This window comes from Phymastichus coffea, unplaced genomic scaffold (genome assembly GCF_024137745.1).
Source record: "Phymastichus coffea isolate CEN01 unplaced genomic scaffold, Cenicafe_Pcof_1.1 PCOF00135, whole genome shotgun sequence".
Taxonomy (NCBI): Eukaryota; Metazoa; Arthropoda; class Insecta; order Hymenoptera; family Eulophidae; genus Phymastichus; species Phymastichus coffea.
In genome coordinates, this window is record NW_026706946.1 from 89708 (window position 1) to 115736 (window position 26029).

At 33.8% G+C, this 26029-nt stretch overlaps 1 protein-coding gene across 2 annotated transcripts; it reads left to right on the forward strand.

Moving 5' to 3' along the window:
* The first annotated feature begins 315 nt into the window (after positions 1-315).
* Positions 316-25309, forward strand: LOC131671784 (protein mesh). Of its 2 annotated transcripts, XM_058948504.1 has the most exons (16): positions 316-641; positions 3811-4055; positions 4406-4593; positions 4652-4967; positions 5739-5907; positions 13381-13638; positions 15019-15212; positions 15276-15421; positions 15496-15777; positions 15849-16318; positions 16387-16661; positions 16727-17001; positions 17104-17255; positions 17326-17508; positions 20979-21129; positions 21233-25309. In XM_058948504.1, exons 1-16 carry the CDS (start codon positions 365-367, stop codon positions 21321-21323), a joined length of 3672 nt encoding a protein of 1223 aa, XP_058804487.1. In that variant the 5' UTR covers positions 316-364; the 3' UTR covers positions 21324-25309. The 2 variants fall into 2 exon arrangements, with proteins under 2 accessions (XP_058804487.1, XP_058804486.1); XM_058948503.1 differs by lacking the exons at positions 20979-21129; positions 21233-25309 and adding an exon at positions 18180-20244.
* Positions 25310-26029: the final 720 nt, after the last annotated feature.

Here is a 26029-nt window from a genome sequence, read left to right on the forward strand (position 1 = left end):
TTTGTGAATTAGGTCAAAGAAGCTATACAATCCATCCGTTTCTTTCTCTCTCTCTCTCTCTCTCTCTCTCTCTCTCTCTCTCTCTCTCTCTCTCTCTCTCTCTCTCTCTCTCTCTCTCTCTCTCTTTCTCTCAACCTGTGCGTCCGTGAGTTTCCTCGCCACATACCTTGTGCACAGCATTGAGAAGTAAAGAGATAAGCACGGTTTCCCTTATCTCTGGCTATCTGTTAGTCTTATCTTTGTGCGGTTTGTTAGAGCTGAACCGAGTATAGTCCCGAATCTCCAGTTACTGGCGCGGCTCTTACCTGTCGGTCGCGTATTCAAACGTGCAGAAAGAAAAAGAAGAAATATAGTCGTGTTGAACATGCATCCAAATAAATGTTGGGTGTTAATCCTTCTGCCAATTTTAGCCGTGCAAGGACAACTGGAAATATTCGAACGCGCTTTTGGTCTAAACGAACCAGTGGGCGGTGCTAAAACTGAAATATCCGAAGTTGAAGATTTGACTCATGGAAGTATTAGTCCCGTTGCTGTGGAAATGCCGATCGATCAAAATGTCGAGCAATTGCAACTCGATGCAACGGAAATTGCATCAAGAATGCTACTTACCGATGAGATGAATAGTGCCTACGTTAGTTATGGTAAGAAGAAAAGCTTGTGTTTCGTATGATTCTTTCCCGAGACACGCAACCGAATGATACAGAGAGAGCGAGAGAGAGAGAGAGAGAGAGAGAGAGAGAGAGAGAGAGAGAGAGAGAGAGAGAGAGCTATGAAGAGGCTTATCGGGTGCCGCGCCCGGTCGCGAGTGTGACGCTCATGGGACGCGAAAACCACATTGCGCACTATGGAAAACAAAGGAGAAAATATAAAGTTTCAAGTTGCTACGTTTCCTGCATGTACTTCTCGCGCACTGAGGGTTATTGTTTCCGAGTTGCCCAAGCGGTACACGAGCCCCGGAAAAGTGCATTTTCCTACACTGCGCTAACTGGTTAGTTTTCCAGAGATTTTAGAATTCAGTTTCTCACACAAGATTATTTTCCATGTTCCATGAAATGAACTTCTATTAATTGATGCAGTTTCGAATATGAAGCCCAACTAAAGTTTTGTGAAGTATTTAATTATCTATTCCCACGAACCGAAGTTGGGCTTTTTAAGGCACGAAAAAACGGATGAAATTTGCCGCAATAAAAGCTAATGTTTAAAATTAATTATATCACTCTCAAAATCTACTAACCTATATAATTTCATCGTTAAAGTTTGCAAATCATCGCAATCATTGAAAGAAAAAGTATTGGTTGGGATAATAACTCACGTTCAACTAAAATTAGATTATTACTAACATTGATTCTAGTAAGTCGAGAAACGAATAAGAATCTATAGGTATACCTACTTAATTATAGCGTGAAACCACTGGATATATATCTGCGATGCGGCAGCCCTAGTCGACGCGGTCCTCCTCTTTTTTTTAATTTTACTAGAATTCCTATAAAACGTTTTAAAATTACATCATTACTTCAAGAATTACCTTATCTCAAAAAGCTACTCATTTTTTAATAATTTATTTTTTATAAGATAATTTATTTTTATATGAACAAGAATTAATTTTTATATAAAAAGAAATTATTAAATAAGTTTAAAAAGTGTCAACCATTAATAATAAAGTTCTTTGTACATATAATTTTCAACAATGTTATTTTTATTATTTTTTCCAAGATATAAGTTTAATGAATCCAGTCGATCATATTGTCGAGACATTACAACGTTGTCCGTAATTAAAAACATTTCTTTTGAGATCTATTTCAATGTAATCAAATATTTGACCTTGAGCTTCCTTAATGGTCATTGCAAATGCTAATTCAATCGGAAATCTAATATAATAGAATAAAATTAAAAAATGACAGCTATATATTAATATTTATAAAAGAAATTTCTACGTGTAAATCTTATTATTATAACACCACATAGATCGACAAATTTTCCAGTTATTTATATACACTTTTAAAGAACATAGAACACAACCTCTTTTCAACCAAAAACTATTTATAAACAAACGTCAGCAACACTGCCACCTACATGCCGTTATATTTTAATTATTTGAATACTTTTTTTATAGTTTTCAATTTAATTATTATAAAAATTGCATAGTTATGTTGAAACAAATTATCATAAATGATTATAAAAGCCTTAATACGTGATATCGATATTTGAAATATTTTATTAATTTCAAAATAAACGTCGTTCCAGGCTCAAAACATCCGATGGTCGTTTTTTTAAGAAGGGAAAAACTTTCTCGTTTTATCTCTTTCCCGCATAATAAATGTTTATCGGTTAACTCATGTATCTGCATGAATCGCCAGCGAATCATTCGTTATTCCAAACTTTTACTACGCTCTTTTTTACTAGAATGATGTGCATCGTAATGGTTTCGTAATGGTTAATTTATTAATTATTAGAGAGATGTTTTTTATTCTTCTATTAGTGTAATATATGTCCGATTTTATCAATGTGTTTTACTTTTTTATTAGTACGCGTTATTTGTATTAACGTAATTTTAATTTGCATATTGCACCAGCTAATGCGTTCTTACCTAGCTTTTTATTTGAAGATTCTTATTTTGAAAATATTCCATCACTATCGCCATTTTACAATTCATAATATAACGCAATATATCCTACGATTGTAATTTCATGTGACAGTACTATTGTAATAATATTGCTATGAATCACATCTGTCTCGTTAATTTTCTTTATATATCTCGTATCATTACAACTCTGATCTCATTATATTAAAACTTATAGTCACCGATTCTTAAAATAGAATGCAATTTAAGGAGTTTAACTCATAAATATTGAATAAAGTTATTCTATATTTCATATTCCATTATAAATCAAATGTTTCCAACCAATCAAAACTTGCGATGACAAAAATGACATTGTTTTAAAAGTTATTTTTAAAGACTTTATTTGAAATTACTTAGATTTAATGAGGCGCTGTTTGAATTCACATGCCATTTTGGTATTGACTTACTTCTTACATTGTAATTTTTTAATGAAGTTAAAAACAATTTAATTAAGATTTTACGCAACTTTTCACATCATAAATTCATTTAAAATTACTGATATCTAATGAAGCTTTATTATTACTCATATCTTACATTGAGTTATTCTTGTTTACACGTTTTCAACTTACAACTTGCAATCATGTAATAAAAATTACTTTTAATCTTCTTTATAGTTTATTTTATCGAATATCTAGAGTTAAAAACTCACAAGTCCATCAATACCACATGGTCCAGCACTAGTGCTAATATATTGAGCATGAATAATGTAACTTTATAAAATTTTTATATTTTATAGTTGTTATATTAATCGTTGGTAATTCATTCAAGTTTAATTTTATGATATAACATTTTGGTAATAAAAAATTTGGAAGTGGCCTAATTAAGTCAATATACGATCACGTTGTATTTTCAAAATGTTTTTTCTGTCAATGTTCTTTAATTTGAAATTCGCGCGATTTTCGAATAGTTAAAGAATATTTTGAAAAATCAAATTTATACAGAAATATTGAGTCGCTATTATATACAAGTATCATTAATTTTAAAGCAAGATTAATTGGTGATTGCAATTTAACGAGCGTTAGTAGATTAATATACTGAAGGGAACAAAAGAAAATTCTGCTAAAACTTCGTATTGATTTTAAATTACGTAATGTTACTTTAGCGCCATCAGATTGCGCAAATAAAAAATAATCGATCTATCAATTAGCTCATAAATAGTTTTCGTTCTAATTTCTTTGGCAAAAATAAAGATGCATCGGACCGTCCCGAATGGGAGCAGCACTCGCCGGATTTGAATCAATTGCCGGCCAACTACGTCATCAGCGAGACCAGACTGAAAGAAATCAGATCCAAACTGATGTACTGGTACTTTGGTAAGGGTGGCAACAACCACATGGGCGACTATCAAAGGGACATTCACAATTCAATAGCGCAGATTCACAAGAACTTCAACTTCCAATTGCCGTTCTTCGGCTTTCGTTACAATTACACGAGGGTTAGTTGAAATTCTGCTTATCTAGTTATCAAACATTAGCGGAATTCAGTAGTCATACTAGGCTTTTCGTATATTTATATATTGTCGTCTGATGTTAGAAGCCATAACGGTTTATTCTAACAAAATTCGAGATAGCTTTCTTCCAAAGAACAAGAACAATGTCTTACTGATACTTGCGAATCAGGAGCTTTCTTTTGAAAATAGACGACTTTCATATAAAAGGGGAGAGACCTCTTAGCTTATTCTATACTAACACTATTATTGAAAGCAAAAATGAAAAAATGTCCACCTAATCAAGTCGAAATGTCGTATGGTGAAGTAGAACTTTTAGAGCTTAATTATCGTTGCAGCTATCGATGAATGGTTTTCTGGAATTCAGCGATCCACCTGAGCATTATACTTATCCACTGGTATTTCCAGTAAAAGACTGGCCTAAAAGCAACGATCCAGCTTTCATTGGGATTTTCTTTAGCAAATGTCGCATTGGCAACCTCAATCTAGATGACGCTGATCGCCGCAAGCCTGGCGTTTATTTCCGGTACGATATCATCAGTTTATCTCTGTGAATCATGTACCTAAATTCAACTAAATTTCAGTCTAGAGCGCGATCTTCAGAAGAGGACCGACAAGTTTGGTGTGGAGGTGCGCGAGCGCCTGGTGTGGGATATTCGCGAGGGTGTCGTCGGTGCGGATACTTTCCAGCCGAAACATGCGGTGATTGTCACGTGGAAGAACATGTCATTCGCAGGTGGTATCGATATATCCCTTGGCAGTACCAACACCTTTCAGATGGTATTGGCTACCGATGAAGTCTACACTTACGCGATCTTCAATTATCTTAATATACAGTGGACCACCCATACCGAAGCAGGTGGTGACACTACTGGTGGAGAGGGTGGTGTACCTGCTTACGTGAGCCTATTTGATTTATTTTGTTCATTGTGAATCTTTATTAATTATTGAAAATACTACAGATCATTCAGCTACGTTGATATGAAAAATTCACGTCGTTTAATTTTATTTGACATTAGAATCCATTACCAGTCCAACGACTGAATTGCGAGTACGTAGCTCATTTTTCATCGAATAGCTTGCATTGTTGAATTTACATAGTGATTCTGTAGTTCAAATAATCTTCTAAATAGGTCGTGCAGTTCTAACCAAGACGTTCGAAAAAATCATAGTAAATATAATTTATCGCGATCCGTCCTAAAATTTAATCAATTTATTTTTCCACCTAAAGTTTAATATAAATTATTTTTATATGATATGATCATAAAATTATAACCCATCCATTAGACACATGCGTAATGAAATTATAAGGCTCGCTTTTCTTCTTGTCTTCGTCATAGAATTCAAATAAGTAGCAACAAAGGCAAATTAAACAGAAATTAAAGACGTGCAAAAATGTTGCAGCAATTCAATAAACTGTCGAATATACGTCAGAAGGAAACTATGATAAAAGCTTGTTTCGCGTAAGCAAATCGATCTTCAATCGCGTGTTCTTCAATATTCATCTCATCTATACGCTCAGTCTGCGTCATCAGTGCGGTGCAAATAAAAATATTCTGCTCTCTCAGAGTTGTTTCCCCCGCTACTGAGCGCAACTGAAATAAAGCGAAAGAACTTTTACGAGAATACTCGCGATCAAAATCGGTTTTTCTTTTGTCCTTGATATCGCAGATCGGGTTCAACGGGGGAAATGGGACGCAAAGCTACGAGTACTTGCCCTACTCGCAAATGTCAACGTTGCGCGACCTTCCAAGTCGCGGCTGGGTAAATGGTTTTCCCGGTAGGCATATTTTCCGTATCGACGAGAAAATCATGCTTGGCAACTGTAACAAGGATATTGGTAAGTTTGTTGTTTTCGATCTTACACGATGTTCTAACAAATTAGACCATTAAACGAACTTATCTTATGTGACGTTTAATCGTAATTATGAGAAGCCTTTTCCTCGAGATCACAATGTAGTGCTCTACTTTATGTCTTCAATTATCACAATTTTAAAGTAAAAAATAAAAGACAAAACAATATAACTCTCTCTCCTCATATCTCAGTCTAACATCGTCATTTCTTTAAAGTATTGGAGAACAATGCTACTGTAATATTTAGGGCCGTTGTTTACTAAACAACATTTAGGTAAAAGCATTGGATGGAACTGATTTTGTCGGAAGAGACTTTTCATACAATTATAATTATTCGTCACATATGGTAAGTTCATTTAATTGTCTAATTATATTTTAAGCCTCTTCCTCGAGATCATAATGTAGAGTTACTAATAACTATAAATTAAGTATTGTATTTGCAAATGCATCTTAATTACACAGGCCGACAAATTTCTAAACCAGAAACGAGACTTTGAATAGCTGAAAGATTTTGATGCGCTGAACCGAAATCCGGCATCAGAATTAATAACCCAACATAACATGTTTTCAAGATATTCAAACCTATAAGTACGAAAAATACGATTTTTAGTTATATTCGTGGTTATCTACTACCGTCAATAATTTTTTTTGAAACGGATAGCACCGTTTCAAAACGGATTTCTTTTTGAACTAAGATATCGAAGATTGAAATTTAAGTATTTTCGAAATTTCGCTAGTACTTTGAAACCCAGCAAATTAAGATATGAACCGAAATAGTATATTTATATTCTATGAGATGTAAAATCCATATTGAATGTTAAAACTACTTTAGAACCTCAAAGTTTTTAACCTCGAAATACGAGAAAGCATTATTCTTGGTTCTGAAAAATTGATACGAAGAGGAAAAAATTTTTATATATGAAGGCATATCGTATTTCCTCAAATCTCGAAGCACATATTCTTTGATTGTACAACGTCAGACCTCTAATTCCGTTATTTTTAACCTCCAAACCTGCAAGCTTATAATTTCAAACCCTTAAATTCAAATTTTCTTAACCCATGAATCCTGTAATCTACTAGTCTATAAGCTCAAACCCCTAAATAAAATTCTTCAAACTACGAACCCCGTAACCTCAGATTAGGTGATTCAAGATTTGAGTTAATACGATGTACCTTGATATATAAAGATATATTTCTTTTCATATCTTGTCTTACAGTACTCAGACAGTTAGGATGTGCGATTAATTGCTTTCCAAAATTCGAGCGACTGTTAGAATAGTACGGTTAATATAAACAAATCGAACCAAAACAAAACAAAGATAAACCATTATACATTTGCGAAATATTTAAGCCGATATGGCTTCAACAACAAAAATAGTGCAGACGATAACATCAACAGATGATTCGGAAGAATTAAGAAATAAACCAGTTGCATAGAAAGCCGTGCAAATCAAAAGGTCAAGAAATAGCCCAGAAGAAAACAAAATCGTTAAGAGAAGACAACCACATATCAGTGGCTGAGAAACTCAAATAACAAATTGAAAACAAGCAACCAGTATGAAGTATTGACTGAAAAGAAAACGATAACACAATTAGAGCAGTACAATCTATAAACAACATCTGTAACTGTTATAACCGCGAAAGCACCACCGATTTTTGTTAACGGAATTTAAAATGTTTGCCCGCTTAAAAATTTACTCGATAATGTAGCAAAAAAGAATACACATTAAAAGTACTAAATAACAACGAGGTAAAAATTCAAATTAATAACACGGAACTATTTTCACAAACGGTAACAGAATTGAAAAATAAAAATACTGATTTTTACACGTTCCAACAAAAGGAAAATAAACCATATAAATCGGTTCTAAAAAATATGGATACGTTGGTAAACCTCGATGAATTAAAAAAAGAAATAGAATCATTTATTCATGAAGTATTAAGAATTATAAACATTAAACATAAAATAATTAAATAACCATCATCAATCTTTTTTATTGAAGTAAAACCCGAAGAACTGATGAACAGAATTGACACGATGCGAAATCTGCTTATTACGCTTATAAACAAAATCAAATGAATGCAAAAATAAAAAAAGCAATTTAAAACATTAACGGTTTAGCGCAAAGAAATGAAACCTTTTCTTATAGAAAATAATATTGACATAATGTTAATATCTGAAACGCACTTTACATATAAAAACTTTCTACGAATACCACAATATACGCTATACTGTACAAACTATCTTCATGGAAAAGCACATAGAGGAACAGCTATACTAATAAATACTATAAATATATACAAGCGACAAATGTTGCATCAGGGATAATAACGGTCAAATAATTTTTTCAGCCATATATTACCCTCCAAAACACAAAGTAACCAAAGAATAATACAAAAAGTATTTTGATAGTTTGGGAAATCGCTTCCTTGCAGGAGGCGACTACAATGCAAAACATCCTTGATGGAGTTCAAGAGCAATAACATCAAATCCAAAAGGAGCAATTCTATATGCAGTAACGAAAACTGAAAGCCAAACACCAATATCATCAGGCGAACTTACTTACTGGCCCTCTGATACAAATAAACTGCCGGATTTAATAGATTTTGCAATCGTCGAAGGATTATGCTCCAAACATTTAACAGTCAAATCATGTTTCGATCTAACATCAGATCATTTCCCAATTGTTATTGATTTCGATTCATCAATTAAATCAAACATAAAAAATAGACCTCTATATAATAAAAAAACAAACTAGGAATTCTACATAACAATAATAAATGAAAAACTAGCTTGTAATATACCACTAAAAACAAAACACGATATTGATATTGCGTTTGAAAATCTAAATAACAACATTCATAATGCCATTAAAAACGCAACTCCTGAATATCCTATAAATAAATAAAATTTAATTAAAGAAATTCCTAACTTGTATCCGACAAAATCAAAGAAAAAAAATTAAGATATGGCAACAGACTACATTGCAAATTGATAAAACAAAATATAACCGATGAACTTAAAAAAATACTCTATGATGATAAAAAAAAATGAAAATATAAATTATTACTTAACTAACCTAACTGCAACCGAGGCAATAGATTATTTACTTTGGAAAAAAACTAAAAGAATAAATCAACTACAACATTTCTCTCCTCCAATCTTAAAAAATAATAAGTCGTGGGCAAAGAGCAAGTATTGATGAAACTAACACATTTGCGAAACATTTACAAAACATAATTAATCATCTAAAATATACGAAGAGCCCCGGTCACAATAATATAAATACAAAGTTACTAAAAGAATTACCTATAAAAGCAGTAAGATATATAACTATCGTGTTAAATTTAATATTTCGTTTACACTATTTTCCTTCAACAATAATACTTATACTAAAACCGGAAAAAACCGTCGCAGCATCTACATCTTACAAGTGAATTAGTCTACTGCCCACACTATTTAAAATCTATGAAAAAATAATAAATAAAAAATAAAATAAAATATTATTCGGTCAGAATATAATACCTAACCACCAATCCGGTTTCCGTAATAATCATGCTACAATAGAACAAATAAATAGAGTTACTACAAAAATAAGAAACACTTTTGAAAAAAATTAATATTGTAATGCTGTACTTCTTGATGTTGCTTAAGTTTTTGATAAAGTCTGACACCAAGGACTTTTATATAAGCTAAATAAAATCCTACCAAAAAAACTCTACTTTCTACTAGAATCATATCTAAGCTCCAGAACTGTTAAGGTAAGAATAAATAATGAAATTACTGATGTCTACCTATCAGACCCTTAAGGAAGTGTCCTTGGCCCCATATTATACGTAATATATGCCCATGATTTCCCTGAAATGGAAAATGTTAACATGGCCACGTATACCGATGATACAGTAATATTAATATCGCATGCTAATGAAATTACAGCCACTTACATTATGCAGAAATATTTGGATACAGCTCTTAAATGGTTTAATAAATGGAGTATAATGATTAATGAAACAAAATCAATACCAGTAACTTATACTTAAAAAAGAGTTTCTTGCCCACCGGTACATATAAATAAGCAATCAATTGCATAAGGACATAAAGTAAAATATCTCAATATACATCAGGACCGACGACTGACGTGAAGAGATCATATTTGAACTAAACAAAAACAACTAAATCTACAGACGAGAAAATATTACTGGTTACTGGGGAGAACATTCAAATTATCAATTAAAAACAAACTATTGGTATACAAATCCATAATAAAACTAGTATGGACATATGGCTTACAACTTTGGGGTACTACTATCAAGTCAAATACTAATATAATTAAAAGATTCTAAAACAAAACACTAAGATATATTACTGATGTACCATGGTTCATAGCAAATGAATATATAAGAAAAAATGTTAACATAAACGCAGTAAAAGAGGAAATAAAAGTAGCATTCAGCATATACAGTGCCGCTCACGCACTTTTACCCCCCCACGGGCAAAATCAGTCTAACTTCAAAGTTTTATATCTCTGGTAGAAATTAACGTACAGAGACGCGCGTGGGTGCGTTTGAAAGGTCTTTCGGAGAGCTTTCAAATGATATGACTCACGATTGCCATCGATTGTTTTTTTTAAATTTTGCAACAATTATGCAAAATTGAAAATTCTGAAATTTTTTTATTATTTTTGACAATTAGCCAATTTTGGAAAAAAAATCGTACGAAAATTTGAAGTACACCATTTTTTAGCTATTACCAAGCCCTATCTGAATCACTCATCAAAAATTTATTTTCGTCAAATATGACGCGCGCACGGGCATTTTTTCCTGGAAGTGACAGTTTTTTTCAACATTTTTTATCTCCGTCAAATTGTAACAATCGAAAAAAATTTATAGGAGAAAAAATGTTTGTTTTTTCACGTAGAATACTGCAATAATTTTTTTTTTTCGGTTTTTTTCAATTTTTTTTTCTCACAGTCGGTACGCTAAAAAGATGAGAAACCACAAAAAAAAATTTTTTTCCACCCATTCAATAATACTACATAACAAGTATCGTAAATTACATAAAAAAAAAATTTTTTTTTTTCGACCTTGAAAAATAATTTAAACCGAAAAAAAAAATTTTTCGAAAAACCAAAAAAAAAATTATTGCAGTATTCTACGTGAAACAACAAACATTTTTTGTCCTATAAATTTTTTTCGATTGTTACAATTTGACGGAGATAAAAAATGTTGAAAAAAACTGTTACTTCCAGGAAAAAATGCCCGTGCGCGTGTCATATTTGACGAAAATAAATTTTTGATGAGTGATTCAGATAGGGCTTGGTAATAGCTAAAAAATGGTATACTTCAAATTTTCGTACGATTTTTTTTCCAAAATTGGCTAATTGTCAAAAATAATAAAAAAATTTCAGAATTTTCAATTTTGCATAATTGTTGCAAAATTTAAAAAAACAATCGATGGCAACCGTGAGTCATATCATTTGAAAGCTCTCCGAAAGACCTTTCAAACGCACCCACGCGCGTCTCTGTACGTTAATTTCTACCAGAGATATAAAACTTTGAAGTTAGACTGATTTTGCCCGTGGGGGGGTAAAAGTGCGTGAGCGGCACTGTATACCAGCAGAATAATGGAGCATCCAAATCGCCTACCAAAGGAACTAATGCACACAACTCCAACACTTTCAAGATTTAAAAAATATAAAACACCATTTTGTAGAAAAATAAAATAGCATAGAATTAACGCACTAATAATAATCATTGGTGAAGTACCATCACGTAATAATATATCATTTACTTATTGTTCATAGACAAATTGTAAATTCAATTTGGAAATAAAAAAAATTTTTTCTGGGCCAAGAATAGTGCTTTTTTGCGATTGAGATTAGGAACTTTCAGGTTCTGAAGTAGTTTTAACATTCAATATATATTCCATAACCCATAGAACATAAATATACTAAATCCTTTAGGTACGTAAGATCTAATTTCTGGTTCAGGACTTTTTTTATTTCTATCGACTTGTGTTATCAACGATAGAAAGATTATAAAAATTAGTAAAATAGCATAATAGGAATTCTGTTTGTTGGACTGTTGACGGAACGGGCCCTTGAAGTTTTTTGAATTTGAATTAGGTTTATTCATTGACATAAATGCCTTGTTGAATTTGTTGAAACTTGTGTTGCTTTTATTTTATTTTCAAGATTTTCACTAAAAAAATATTCATCAATCAAAGTTGAATTTAAAATATCTTTCAAAGCCTGCTTGAGACTCAACACAACCAAAGCTTTTCTGGTTAATGATTCGTCTAGTTGTAGATCGAGCATTACTCTATATGATTCACTTAGAATATTCACTAATTGTACATTATCAATAACCTCATTTTTATAAAAGGCATTATAATAGAACTTAATGCTGAAACACACAGATATTTTTTCTAACTAAAAAACAATACGGTTATCTTTTTCAATGTCCTGAGTTTGTGGAAAGCAGATGGAAAACTTTTCAACTCATCAGTGATTTTTGGAGATTCAATGAAACCGCAGTTTTCTGGACAAAAGTACTTTTTAACTAAATTGTCTTTTTCTTTTGATGGTAGTCCTTTCAATAACACATGTTTCTATCGAACAACTGTCGGATCATTCATCTGTGCCGCGAATAATTTCTCAGAAACATTTCGCTTAACATTAACAAGAGCTTCCGAAAAACGTTCATCAAGCGCAGATTCCTTTTGCGTGATGTAGACCAAGAAATTTGCGTTTCGTCAGCCTGAATACCCGACGATAGACTTTGAGATAAAACTTGAGTAAAATTATTAACACAGCAGAAGTCATTGAAATCGCCCTAGAAACAACGTCGGATAAGTCTTCCGGTGGAATGTTGCGTGATGATGAGCGTGAAGATAAATCACTGCATGATGCAATAGATGAATCACTCCAGTCCGATGACGAACTCGATGAATCGTCTGCAAACGCAAACTGAATAAATGCGTGCTCGTATAAAAGCTAACCTTCATAGGCTAACAACTGACTAATCTTAGCTTAGATGTTAAATGCAACAATGAATGAAAAAATTCATAATTAGTGCAAAATTGCTAGTTTTATTAAGTTATTAAACAGAAATAAAAAACAAAAAAAATTTCGTTAGATGTAACCTTAAATTTTCTTTTATAATGAAATTTGCGTCGATGAAGTTCACGTTCAGTTTTCGACTTCTTCTCATGTTTTTTTCATTTTTATGCAATGATTTTACGCAATGGTGAAAAAACATGTTGTGACTCGAAGGCACAAAAATATGAACTAACGATGTTAAACTGAGATGCAAAGGAAGAGAGTTATGCTGTTTTTTTTTGTTTTTTCCTTTAAAATTATGATAATTGAAGGCATAAAGTAGGGTATTACATTGTGATCTCAAGGAAAAGACTTAAAATATAATTACTGTTAAAAAACAAAATTTTACGTTTCGTCAGCCGGAGCACATTTGCCATTGACATTTGCACCGGAAAGTGGCAATATGTTAGGTGGTACAGTTGTCAATATCACTGGTCCATGCTTCCAACCAACCGACAAGATCAAGTGTCGTTTTGACACTGAAGTAGTGGCCGGCAAGTATGTTGACACGAATAGGGCTATTTGTGTGCAGCCATTTGTGTTGGCTGAAGGCTATGTCAGATTGGCGGTATCCATCAACGAGGGTAGATACGACTGGAAAGGATTTTACTTCATTGGTAATTCACTTTAATACATCTATTCTTGGACTTATAGCTACTACATTCGCGTTTCTGTATCTTTCGAGAAAAGATTCTATATACGGGAGTGAACCAATAATAATCCATGTTTGAAGATAGGTGATGTTTCTAAAATTAGTAGATGTTGCGACCGTGCACTATGTTTAAAACGATGCCGTACAAATGTTCAAAGTGATTCTAAGATATTTGACAGCCATTTGTACTATAGGTGTTCAGTATTTTTTGATACAGTAGGAAAAGAGCGATATCGATATTCTGTTTTTAGACGGTAAAACGCCTGAAGAAATATAAACAAAGTTGGATATAGTTTACGGGAATATTAATTACTACGGAAGTCGTTGAAAAATTTTATGATATTATAATTAATAATCATCGAACGAAAGTGTACCAAGTAGTAGAGAGTATAGACATATTATACATTACAGTAATCAATATTTTAGACGATAATTTAGGAATGAGAAAGCTATCTATCGGCCTGATGGTTGTTTCCGGTGGTTAATGACCGGATACGAATGCTAATTTAGAAGCAGTGTTTGAATCCTTTTAACGAAATCCGCCGAAGTTTTTGAACTGTTACTAACAATTAATGAAATCTCGATTCACTAAAGATCAAGGGATAATTAAAACAGTAGATTTTTTCCACGCGAATCTACTCCAAATAAGGCCAAGATAGTCCCATCGGCCAGAAAGATCATGGATACGATTTTTTTTGGGATTTCATGGGAATAGTTCTATTCGAATTTTTTGAATAAAGTAACGCTATCACAATAAAATACTACAGTACTTTATTGAACCAATTTGATAAAAAATTACAAGAGATACTGCTTCGTTTGAAAAAAGTGCTATTTTATTACAACAATGCACCAGCTCATTCATCCAGAATCGCCGTGGAAAAATTGTGTGAATTGTACTATGAATTACTGTCGCATCCACTGTACTTACGTACTTGACCTAGCTTTCTGCAATTTTTTTATTTTCCTCAACATGAAAACAGATTCGCGGAGGAAAAATTTAACTCATTGTTCAGGTCATTATCGAGACAGAAGTTTATTTGAAGAGTTTGACAAATTATATTTTTTAGAGGGTTTCAAAAAATATTAAGAATGTTGAAAAAAGCCTTTATTGAAAGCATGGGCTCTTATTGATCCATCCTCGTAGGCTTTTGCGAAACATTATCGAAATAACCACAGCTTGTGAAATAATTTTTCAGTGCAACAAGCTCCAGATAATATCGAAAATATCATTTCCAAATTACTCATTTGACTGTCAAAAAATATATTAACAGCTTATAATAATCTCTACTTTATTGAAACCATTAATAAAATTTTTATAATCGAATCAATTATTTTATATTTATAGAGGCACCATCACAGGCAACTGAGAAAATATTCTTTACCACGCGAGCTGTTCACGAGCGCGATCCGGCTGAAATAAAGATTACTTGGAATCAGTATAACTTGACTAGTAACACTGCCGCAGTCGTGCAAATATCACTTTGGGGCTATAGAGAGACGACCATTAAACCTGAACTCGAATACATCAACATGATTGAAGTTCGTATACATTGTCTACGTAAAGTTTGGATTATTTATTCTTGCTGTAATGTCGGTTTGTAGGAAGGTACCACCAACACTGGCGCATATACGATAACCCCTGCAAATTTCAAAAATAGACAAGACTATAGAACTCTTGATATGGAATTTGGATTTATTCAGATAAACTTAACCAATCCTCATCAATATAATGATCTTGAAATTAGCCCGTAAGTGTGTATAACTTCATTGCATTACAAACGACGAAACGAATTAAACACATGCTTCGTTTCTTGTTTTATAGAGTACTGTGGAGTCGTCCCATCCCTTTAGGCTGGTATTTTAATCCACAATGGGAGCGTCGATACGGTGAAAAATGGCCTCATTACCTATGTGATAAATGGCTCATGAACGATCGCTACCTCAAAAATTTTGCTGCGGGTATATCTTTGTGTCCTTGTACTCTCGAACATGCACTTTCCGATAAAGGACGTTTTTTAGCCGATCCAAACTGCGACAAAGACTCGAACCCCGATTGTTTCTATAACAAAGGTGCCGTACATTGCGTTATCACCGGTGCACCTAAGTATATATACTTTTTTTCATTACGTCCGAAGTTTTAACATTAACTAATTCTTCATATTTGTTGAATTAAAGTTGGGACGGTTCCGAGCAACAATGTTGCTATGACAAGAACAGTATGCTGATGTTATCGTATGATCAGCAATGGGGTTCCAAGCCACGTCGTTCTCACAATCTTGGTTTCTTACCGTGGAACGAAGCTAACAAAGTTCCTACTTTGTCACAGTGGTACCACGACGTTCGTCCTATGTATACCTGTTGTTTTTGGCAAGAAGAGCAAGCCGTTGGTTGCGAAACTTTACGTTTCGAACGCCGCCCGTCTCAGGATTGTATTGCATATCAATCACCGGCTATTGGTGCTGTATTTGGTGATCCCCATATTGCAACTTTCGATGGTCTTGAATACACTTTCAATGGTAAAGGAGAATTTGTATTGGTAAGGGTAGATGATTTGAAGGATAAGCTCGACATTCAGGGAAGGTTCGAACAGTTGCTTGATAATTTTTGGGGAGAGGTCAGAGCTACACATCTTACTGCTATTGCAGGTTTGTTTTGAACACACAATTTTACACCTCAAAGAGCATATGATTATTCTAATCGATGTTGATTTCAGCGAGAGGTAACAATACAGCAACTATCGAAGTGAGGTTGAGACCAAGTTACGCGCAATGGCGTTACCGATTGGACGTGTTCAGCAACGGCAAGCGTGTATACTTTGATCGGAATTCTCTAAAAGTTCAACATTTCCCTGGTGTCATTGTCTACACTCCCAACTATATTCTCAATCAAAGTGAAGTTATAATAATGTTCGATACCGGTGCTGGTGTTGAAGTTATAGAAAATCAAGGTTTTATGTCAGCTCGAGTGTATCTACCTTGGACTTACATGGTATAATATTTTTTTTTTTTTTTCGTTGCTCGAAATAATAAAATTACAATTTCTTGTTCTCGAAGAATAAAACTAAAGGACTGCTTGGTAACTGGAGTCATGACATCATTGATGACCTGACTAGTCCAGATAATCTAATAACGTCTAGCAGCAATTTGAATAATTTTGAAACGGTGCACAAAGACTTTGCCATAAAATGGATGTTAGAGGATAAAGAAGATCCAACTAAAGGTGGGGCTTTATTTCATCGCGAGTCTGGACGTACTGCCAGTTATTACAACAACAAAACGTTCGAACCTGAATGGAGAAAAATGCCTGAAGAATTTCTGAACAGTACTCGGTATGGTTTTTTCAATCTCGTTCGCGTAGTAGAATATAATTTCGAATTCAATTTGAAGTCGACAAAATGGAAATTACATTATACGATCTCTGGATTTTCTAGGCAGGAGGATATTCGCAATGCACATGACTACTGCGGTGACTCTTATCAGTGTAAATACGATTATGCAATGAGCTTGAATCGTGATTTGGCGCATTTCACGAAGAATTACTATGACACCTGGACGCAAATACGGGAGACCAATCTAAAAAGGAGTAAGTATTGTTTTGCAACGAACGTTTGGTTTTGCAGTAAATCTGACTTTTCTGTTAATTTTGAAAACAGCGATATCGTGTGGAATTTTGGAAACACCTCGATTTGGTCGTAAAAGTAACTTCTTGTTTATACCGGGTACGAGAGTGACGTTCGAGTGCAATCAAGGTTTTGTACTTGTCGGTGATCAAAGGAGAATTTGTTTGCCTGAAGGACGTTGGGACTTACCTGAATATGGATACACCGAGTGTCTTCGTAAGTGCAAACCAAATATTAAAAACTAGGTACAAGATGAGCGTTGCTTTGATCTCGTTCGAAATATTTTGTTGACACAGTAATATAGATAATTAAACATAGTATAAATAAATAAATACACTGTCATTTGCAAAATTTGTTGGGTATTAATATAGATATGCAATCGAAATATTTGAATCAGTTATTATCCGTCGTTTGATTAAAATATAGAATTCTCAATTCGAAATTACTCTGAGAAAACGTTGATTAGTTAATAATTTCAAAATTGACTTTGCAATGAAAATAGAATTCTCCTAAATTCTCTTTTTTTAATTAATACATTAATAAAATATGCTGACGGAAGTTTTAGCTACGTCACTTCATTCATAAACTTTCAAAAAGGATATTGTAACAAAAAATAATGTGAAAGTATATATTTAGCATCTGTAATATTTTTATAAAAATTCAAGAATTGAGCTTATGTTACCAATAAAAGGAAACAATTCTTCTTGCATTTAATAACTAAGTAAATTTAAAAAACGGAAATAGTCTAATAAGCTAAGCTCATATTGTATCTGGTCAGGCCATTGCCCCATAGCTTCCCAATATCTCTAATCAACAATCGTCGCAAAATAAGCCTGTAACTCATCCGCGGGGAAAAAAAATGCAAAAAATCCATCTATAATAACCAGGGCAAATCGAGTACACACAACGCACAGCCTGGACAGCGATGGGTATAATAGTGGCAGTTCTGTTGCCGGCACTTATCATTGTCGGCATTATCTTTGTGATAATCCGTGGAAGTCAGCAGCAGCAGCAAAGGCAAAAAGACGGCACCGATTCCGGAAAGTCATCTTGGCTCTCGTCATCGCGACAAACACCACCGAAATATCGTGGCGCATCACCATTCAGCGAGTCAAGCTCGAGTCCTGATGCTACTGGCACTGGTACTCGGAAAAGAAGGAAGTACGACGCTGTCTATAGAACTCACGAGCCATTACCTGGCAAGCCAGATATTGACTTTGAAGACAAGGAGTGGGATTTGACCCTTAAGGAGGATAGTCCTACTTTAAGCTCTAAGCCTACTACTTCGTCAACACCATCATCTATAACTACTAAGATCAGCGCGATTTAGGAGCGCGGTCGATTAATTTGTTTTTTCGTTTCTTTCATTCACTGTCTTGCTTATACTTCAATGTAGGAAGAATAATGTATTTTTGCGTACTTATATCGCGTTTTATTCAAAGTTATTTTGCTGATTTTATTAAATTCATCTGTATTAGCTTGGAAGCTATATTATGAAACTCAATTATTATAGCAGCAAATCATTTTATTGATTCGAGTAAAAAAGATTCTCTGATTACAAATAAACTATGAATAATAAATGTCTGAATTAGGATTCGAATTACCTTAGAAAGGAAATGATACATGATGAAAACTTAAGATTTTTGAAGAGTCGAATAATTCCGGTGATTATCACAGATTTGCAAAATTACGGGATGTGATTGTTGTTGAATAACTAAAGATCATTACCAAAGTAATTTTTTGCATAGAATCTGAATGCGAAGTCGGAATCTGTCCATCACGTTAGATTTTGAGGTATCTTAACCTGAAAGATGATTTTTTTATATATTTGAGGTTCTGTAACGTCGTAAACAATTCTTTTTCTCAATACACATCAAACCATCTAAAAGTACAACTCTTTCTCCTTTATAATCCATTTCTTAGATTTCAGTTATTTTTGTTTTTCTCGGGATATCGTAGATTAAAGTTAAGTATTTCAGTAATTTCGTAACAGTATTAAAATATAGCACTTTGTAACGCCGGATTGCTTAACTCCAATGGTTTTCACTCTTAAGTCCTATAACCTACAAGACTATAATTCTAGACCCTTAAATCTCTCCTTCCTCAATTCTCGAGCCCTGTAACTTGAGAGGTAATTATTTCAGAGCTTACGATCTTGATTTTCATAATCCTCGAACTCTACACCCTTTAAAACCATAACCCTAGACCCTTATAACCTTGGAATGTTGTGATCTACGAGGCATAACTTGAATTCTATTAATTCTAATTTACCTAACCTTGGACCACTGAACTCTACGAGATTATAACTTTTAAATTTGTTAACCATATAAAAAGCGAGACTATAACCCTAGATCCTTAAACCCCGAAATGTTAAACTATCGTGCCTCGTAATCTGCGTGTTTTACATTAGTTAATACCAAGGACATTTCGGTTTGAGGTAATAACATCAGAGATTGCAGGGCTCAAATATTAAAGGATTGTAGTTTTTAGTGTTTGGGGTTATATTTTCACGGGTGAACATACTCGAGCGTTAAAGAAATTTGAGTTTAGAGAAACTGTCGTTACAATATGCTGTATTTTAATGTCATGAAATTGCTGAAATACTTAACTTCAATTTACGATATCTCGATGAAAAGAACTGAAATCTGAAAACGAGTCTTGAAAGGGTAAGAGTTGTACTTTTAAATGATTTGATCCATTTAAAAAAAATAATTTTTCAAGATGTTACAAAACCTCAAATTTATAAAAAAAAAGACTGCTTTTTTTGCACTTTTACGTTAAGATATTACAAAAAACTAACGTGACCGACAAATTCTGGCTTCGGATTCAGATTCTATGCAAAAATTACTTCGGAAATATCCCTTAGTTGATCAATAACAAACTATCCAGATCGGTATTATTGACTAAATAAATGTACCAAAAGAATTCAACAAGTTTCTCAGCTGTAAATGACCTATAGTTATTAAATCTTTAAATTATCGACAAATCTATTTTAGTGACATAAATTAAAAATTACCGAATCTACTTATGTTTAAGTTATAGGATATCGAAGAAGAATTTTTTTAATTTTATACGCTTGTTTATACGTTTGTAAAATATTAATTTCGTCAAATTTTCCATAAAAAAGCCGTGCGGGCATGTTGCGTCTCATCGATGAAAACATATCAGCGATAAACGTATTTTTATTAGGTCTCGTGTGTATTGGGTAACGCTCAGGTGTGCGTATATTCTCAAGATTGATCGAAACGTCTCTTTCTAGATAATTGTAATAGACACAATAAAAGGCAAACGAGCGTGGAATAGAAATGACGAGGTGCTCGTAATTTGGGGGTAGGGGACGTGTCGTGCATACCTATCAAGGAAGGAAATAAATGAAAAAAATATATAAATAGACGATGCTTTTATCTCTTTTTGACATTGTTGTTTGTAAAAAAGAAAAAATCCGAGCCATGAAATTTTTATTCCATGCTTGAAACGTATATACACTGCGACGATTGTTGAACTAACTTAAGTGAGCCGATCTTTACGGCTATGATATCTGTAGTCGGAGACTAATGTGTGGAATGGAAATTTCCGCTCGAATTGTTTTGTGAAATTTTCATTCCTCATCCCATTTATATATTTCCTACCCTATTGAATAAAATATCACCGAAATAAAACGAGAGAAAAAAAACATTGGCACACAGGTCAGCAAGAATACGCCTCCCGACAGGCAGGAATGGCATTTGGCATCCTACTCGCAATCTTCATACCTATATTATTACTTGGCGTCTGTGTGGCTTACCGATTATTACAGAGTCGTCGGGAGGAACGCGAGTGCGAGGAAGCTCTTGACAGGTAAGTTCATTATTAATGAGCACTTGTGCCTGCGTCTCTATATATATATATGTGTGTGCGTTTGAATGATTTTGTTAATAAGCATACGTATGCTGGCTTGTAGGACTAGGAGGCAGGAAATACAGAGAATACGCAAACTCAATGAAGCGCAGGATACACCTGGGTCTACCTTTGAAAAGAGCCCGGACAATTAATTTTATATTGATTATATAGTTGGATATTTATTTATTTGACGAAGGGTGCTCGAATGAGATGAATAATATGTTTATTAGGAACCATTCTACTTCCATGGATATCGATTTATTTCACTTTGACAATTAAATAATCAAATGAATGCGCTTAGATTTTTTAAATACCAAATCGTATTTTCTATGTCGTGTATTTTTTACATATTATTTAAATAGCTAAGATATATCTTTTAAGTGTCAAGTAAACAATATTAATTATTGAGACCATTTTTATAAATATCATTTTATTTACATATACAACATCTTATAATTTCCAACCTACATATATTCTATAAGAGCTATATGTCATACCAGTTAGTTTATTGGTTTCATAATACTGAGCTTATAATAATGTTTTATACCTTTATACTTGGATATGCTACCATTAAGAAATAACTTTTAATTAGTATAAACATTTTATTTAGGTTGTATTACATGCACAATTATAATGATAATAAATGATGGAACACAATTTAAATATATTTTATTCTTGCCACTATCATAAAATATGTTACACATTTTATGCGCGCGCGTGCACGTATAGTCTGTCCTATTTTAACTTAGACAATAGGATATCTCAAAATTTTTCAGGAATCAACTGACAATAATGTCAAATTTAACTGTAAACATGATTTTGAAGATCATTTCAAGGTTAAATTTGTTTTCTTTTTAAATAATACGCATTTGTGGAGGTTCAACCCAAAGTCATGCGATATTTAAACTTAATCTTTTATTCTGAATTCGAAATATTAAGTTTGAACGCTGACGTAAGAAGCGAAGTAGTCTTACTCACGAGAGAATGCTTATCACGTTAGTGACAGAATGTAATCATACGGCGTAAAAAACCCTTTCTTCTCAGTTACTTAAGTTCAGTATTTAAGCCTTCTCACTAACTATAAAATCTTACAGTCCCTGGAGAAGGTGTGTATACGTGCGTTAAGGTAAGATCGTATAGAAATCCAGGCAGTCAAGGCTTTTGCCGCATACTAAAGATGCATCCATTCAATTCGTATCGGGAATGCGGGACGACCCTCATATCAGGAGTTGGGGAAGATCACCCGACGATCATGCGATACTCAAATTTCTTTTTTTATTCCGAATTCGGAATAAGCGGAAAATTCTACAAATGAGCTTTTATGTTGTGATCAATCATTTTTTCTACATTGCCGTACCGGTTGTTAAGCTGTCTGTTAATTTGTACAGAGGTAAGGAGCCAGGGGGCCTTACTCACAATAATTGCTTATCGCGTTATTGACAGGACCTACCAGTCGCAAAGCTTTTGGCCCGTAGCTGCTTAAGTTCAGTGTTTTAACCTTCCTCCCAGCTACAAGATTTTAACTCCTGCAGAAGGTTGTACGCGTGCGTTAAGGTGTAAGATCGTGTAGAAACTCAGGCAGTCAAGGCAAGATCATACACTAAAGATGCATCCATTCGATTATGAATGAAATGTTTGAAATGTCCACCACTAATTTCGCAAACACAACGGCAATCGCTGGTGAAAATTACGCTGTATATTTCTGTATATTTCCGAACTTATCGTTTCACAAGCTCTTCTAAGGAGATCCCTCATAAATAAAATTTTTCACATATCCCCACGAAAATAAATTAAGTAGGCTCAAATTAGGTGATCTAGGAGGGTATGCGATTGATTGACTTTGTCTAATTCGTCAATCTAAAAATTGCTGATTTAAGAGCGTTCGAACGATATAAAAATAATAAGCAGGAGCACCGTATTTTGTTGAAGCCATTCATTCAATTTAACTACAATCGGAACATTCTCAGGGTATCCTGTCAAATTATTTTAGTGAAATGCTAAATACATTGGACCATCAATAGCCCGTTCAAAACAATTACGTGACCATTGAACATGCCAACCCATATATGTTGACTCCAAAGATGTTGATTGAGTACCTCACGATATCTATGTGAACTCGTTGCTGACAAATAATTTCTCTTGGGTCTATTCAAACTCCCGTTTCTATTGAATATTACTTCATCGCTGAAACAAAACTTCCAAACAAAATCAGGATTTTCATTCAACATGTCTTGAGCCCATCTAAAAAATTATGTCCTAAGTATATTATCTTAACTAGACTTAATTAGACTTAATTCTTGTGCGACGAGTAGAGTAATGTGACAAGAATGATATCGGATAGATTTCAATAATCTGTGAACCGTAGTTCGAGGAACTTACTTACCGTTCGGTTTAACTCGAGGATTTAAATGGATCATTACCTGTTCGCGCATACTACGCTCCCTAGTTTTCTTGATCACTTGCACACTTTTTCTTAAGACAACAGTTTTTCGATGGACGAATGACCCGAAACCAAGCAGTAAACGTGCGTGCTCTCGTGTTTCAACAGTAGCTATGCCTGGTCCACATGTTAGAAATGTGGCTCTCAATCGCCTCGCTGAGCATATTCACACTAACCGGGGAAACCCTAGCCTATAAACGTGTGAATTGAAATTAGTCTGCAAGAAGTGGTCACCCTAGCGCCCTCCACTCAGGTAGCGAATGATAAACACGCGCCATGTGTCACTCTCCTCGACCGACTGGACCCTTTGAGGACCCAAAGCAGAAAAGGGAGGAAAACTCTCCACCCACTTATCGCCGCTTTCTACGAGATGTTCTGCGAGCAGAGGCGCTGTCGTCAGTTCAGTTGTCTGAATATCTAGTTATGCACACTCACCTAAAGATACCTCTCCGTCTTAGTTGTGTCTCGCACGTGCGATCCTCTGTGACAGCTACGAGTTTACTGACAAGTTCTCTGCAATATTCATCGTACGTGCGTGCATGTGTATGTATTTCTGCAAATTACACCGTGCGCGCGCCTCGTGGGCATCTGACGGGGCTAGCGACGGATCTTCCACTGCGCTAGCTAAGAACCCTTCGCTCCTATAAGGTGTGGCCAAACCCCGCTGCCTCCAAATTGGCAACCCGGAAGTATCGTAGTGAGGGCTATTTCCGTCTTCGAGACGTCGGAACTACGTGCTCCTCTCTTCGTCCTAGCGTCACCTTCCCATTCGACGAGAACTTAATTGCTCGAGCGTTGGTCGTCCAAAGGTCAGAGAGCTCTCAACCTAAGCGCGTCCAACTGGCCAATTTATCGATTTTTGTACAGGCTACGCGAGCCTCACCGTTAATTAGTTAATAGTATTACAAATTGGATTGTTATAACAATTAACTTGATTTGTATCCATCTCACCGCGTTTTCCCTCCCTATGAGATTTTTTATGTACGCTAATAAATTCTCGATTTATCATACAAATAATTTCATTATTTGTGCACCTACACACCCTTCACCTAGTAGTAACTTTTCACTTTCCTCTTGTTCTTTTAAATTAAACAATACTAAAACTATAATCAACCTCATGGATTATTTTTATTTTAGAGTTCTATTTTTTCGTCATTGACAACGTATTAGATTATTCCGTGATCTCACTTCAATGTCTATCACTTATTATGGTGAAGAATGGCGCCGACTGGGAGATCTTTAGGCTTAAGTACGAGCAGTAAAAATATAATTACTATTGCATTCACTAATATTATTATAATGTTAACAGCTTCATTGAGAGGATAGTTAGTCATTCTACATATTTCTTAGAGATACTAAACGCATGAAGCATTGTAATAGAGAACTATGGAATCGAAAAAATGTTCGTACTAAATCATAAACGAGAGAAAGCTTTTTTTATTGTTGAAGACAGTGTTTTTTTTTATCGACAAAAAAGATTCTTATACTTTTCTGGAATGTAACTTTATTGAAGTTATAAGAATCTCTCTAATATCACAGCTTTATCTGATGATTACCTTTTTATTGCAATCGTGAACTTAGGCGGATCAGGGATATCGGGCTGCGTGAGTGATAGGTCCTGTGAATATCGCAGTAAGAAGTCGATTGTGAGTGAGACTTCTTGGCTGCCTAAGTCAGTGTGAACCCCAACAACCAATGCAATCTTACTTATTAAATGAGATAGACTGTGGAGTGAAATAATTTTATTCGAGATGTGATTGGCTGAAAGACGGTTACGTGATATGACGCATCACGTACACGCATATATAACTATGTGTCGCTGATTTGATTAGGCGCGAGATAAGTCTTTTAAAAAAAATAAGATATTACGTTTCAAGATTATGTAAATTATTCATTATTACTAATCAATAATTAGATTTTGTTATCTGTAAAAATTTTAAAATTATTGTAGATATAGTAATAGTAATAAATAATAATGAAGAATAATCATCCTGGATAATTGTAGTTTGAAAGATCGTTGAAATAGCAATTTTTAATGTGTTAAATTGTGAAGTTTAAATATAAAAAATATAAATATTTTGTAAATAAATTAACTTTCCGATTGCGAACTGTAACTGACTAATGACGTAAATAACGTATATCAACATTAAGCAAGATATAAATTAATTAGTCACATAATTATTTTGTATGAAAATGATAAATTAATTTGAATTTTCAACTCTAAAATCTTAGCACACAATCAATTTTAAGTAGGTTTATACATTTCTTCTTTACCGTAAAAGTGTAACTAAAGCTTGCTGTTTATAACATTAAGTTATGAATAAGATTACACATCAATAAATATCTTAGGAATTAGTATTATTTGACAATTTTTGCTATATTTGTATATTTAAAACTATGAAATAATTTTCTTGCTTC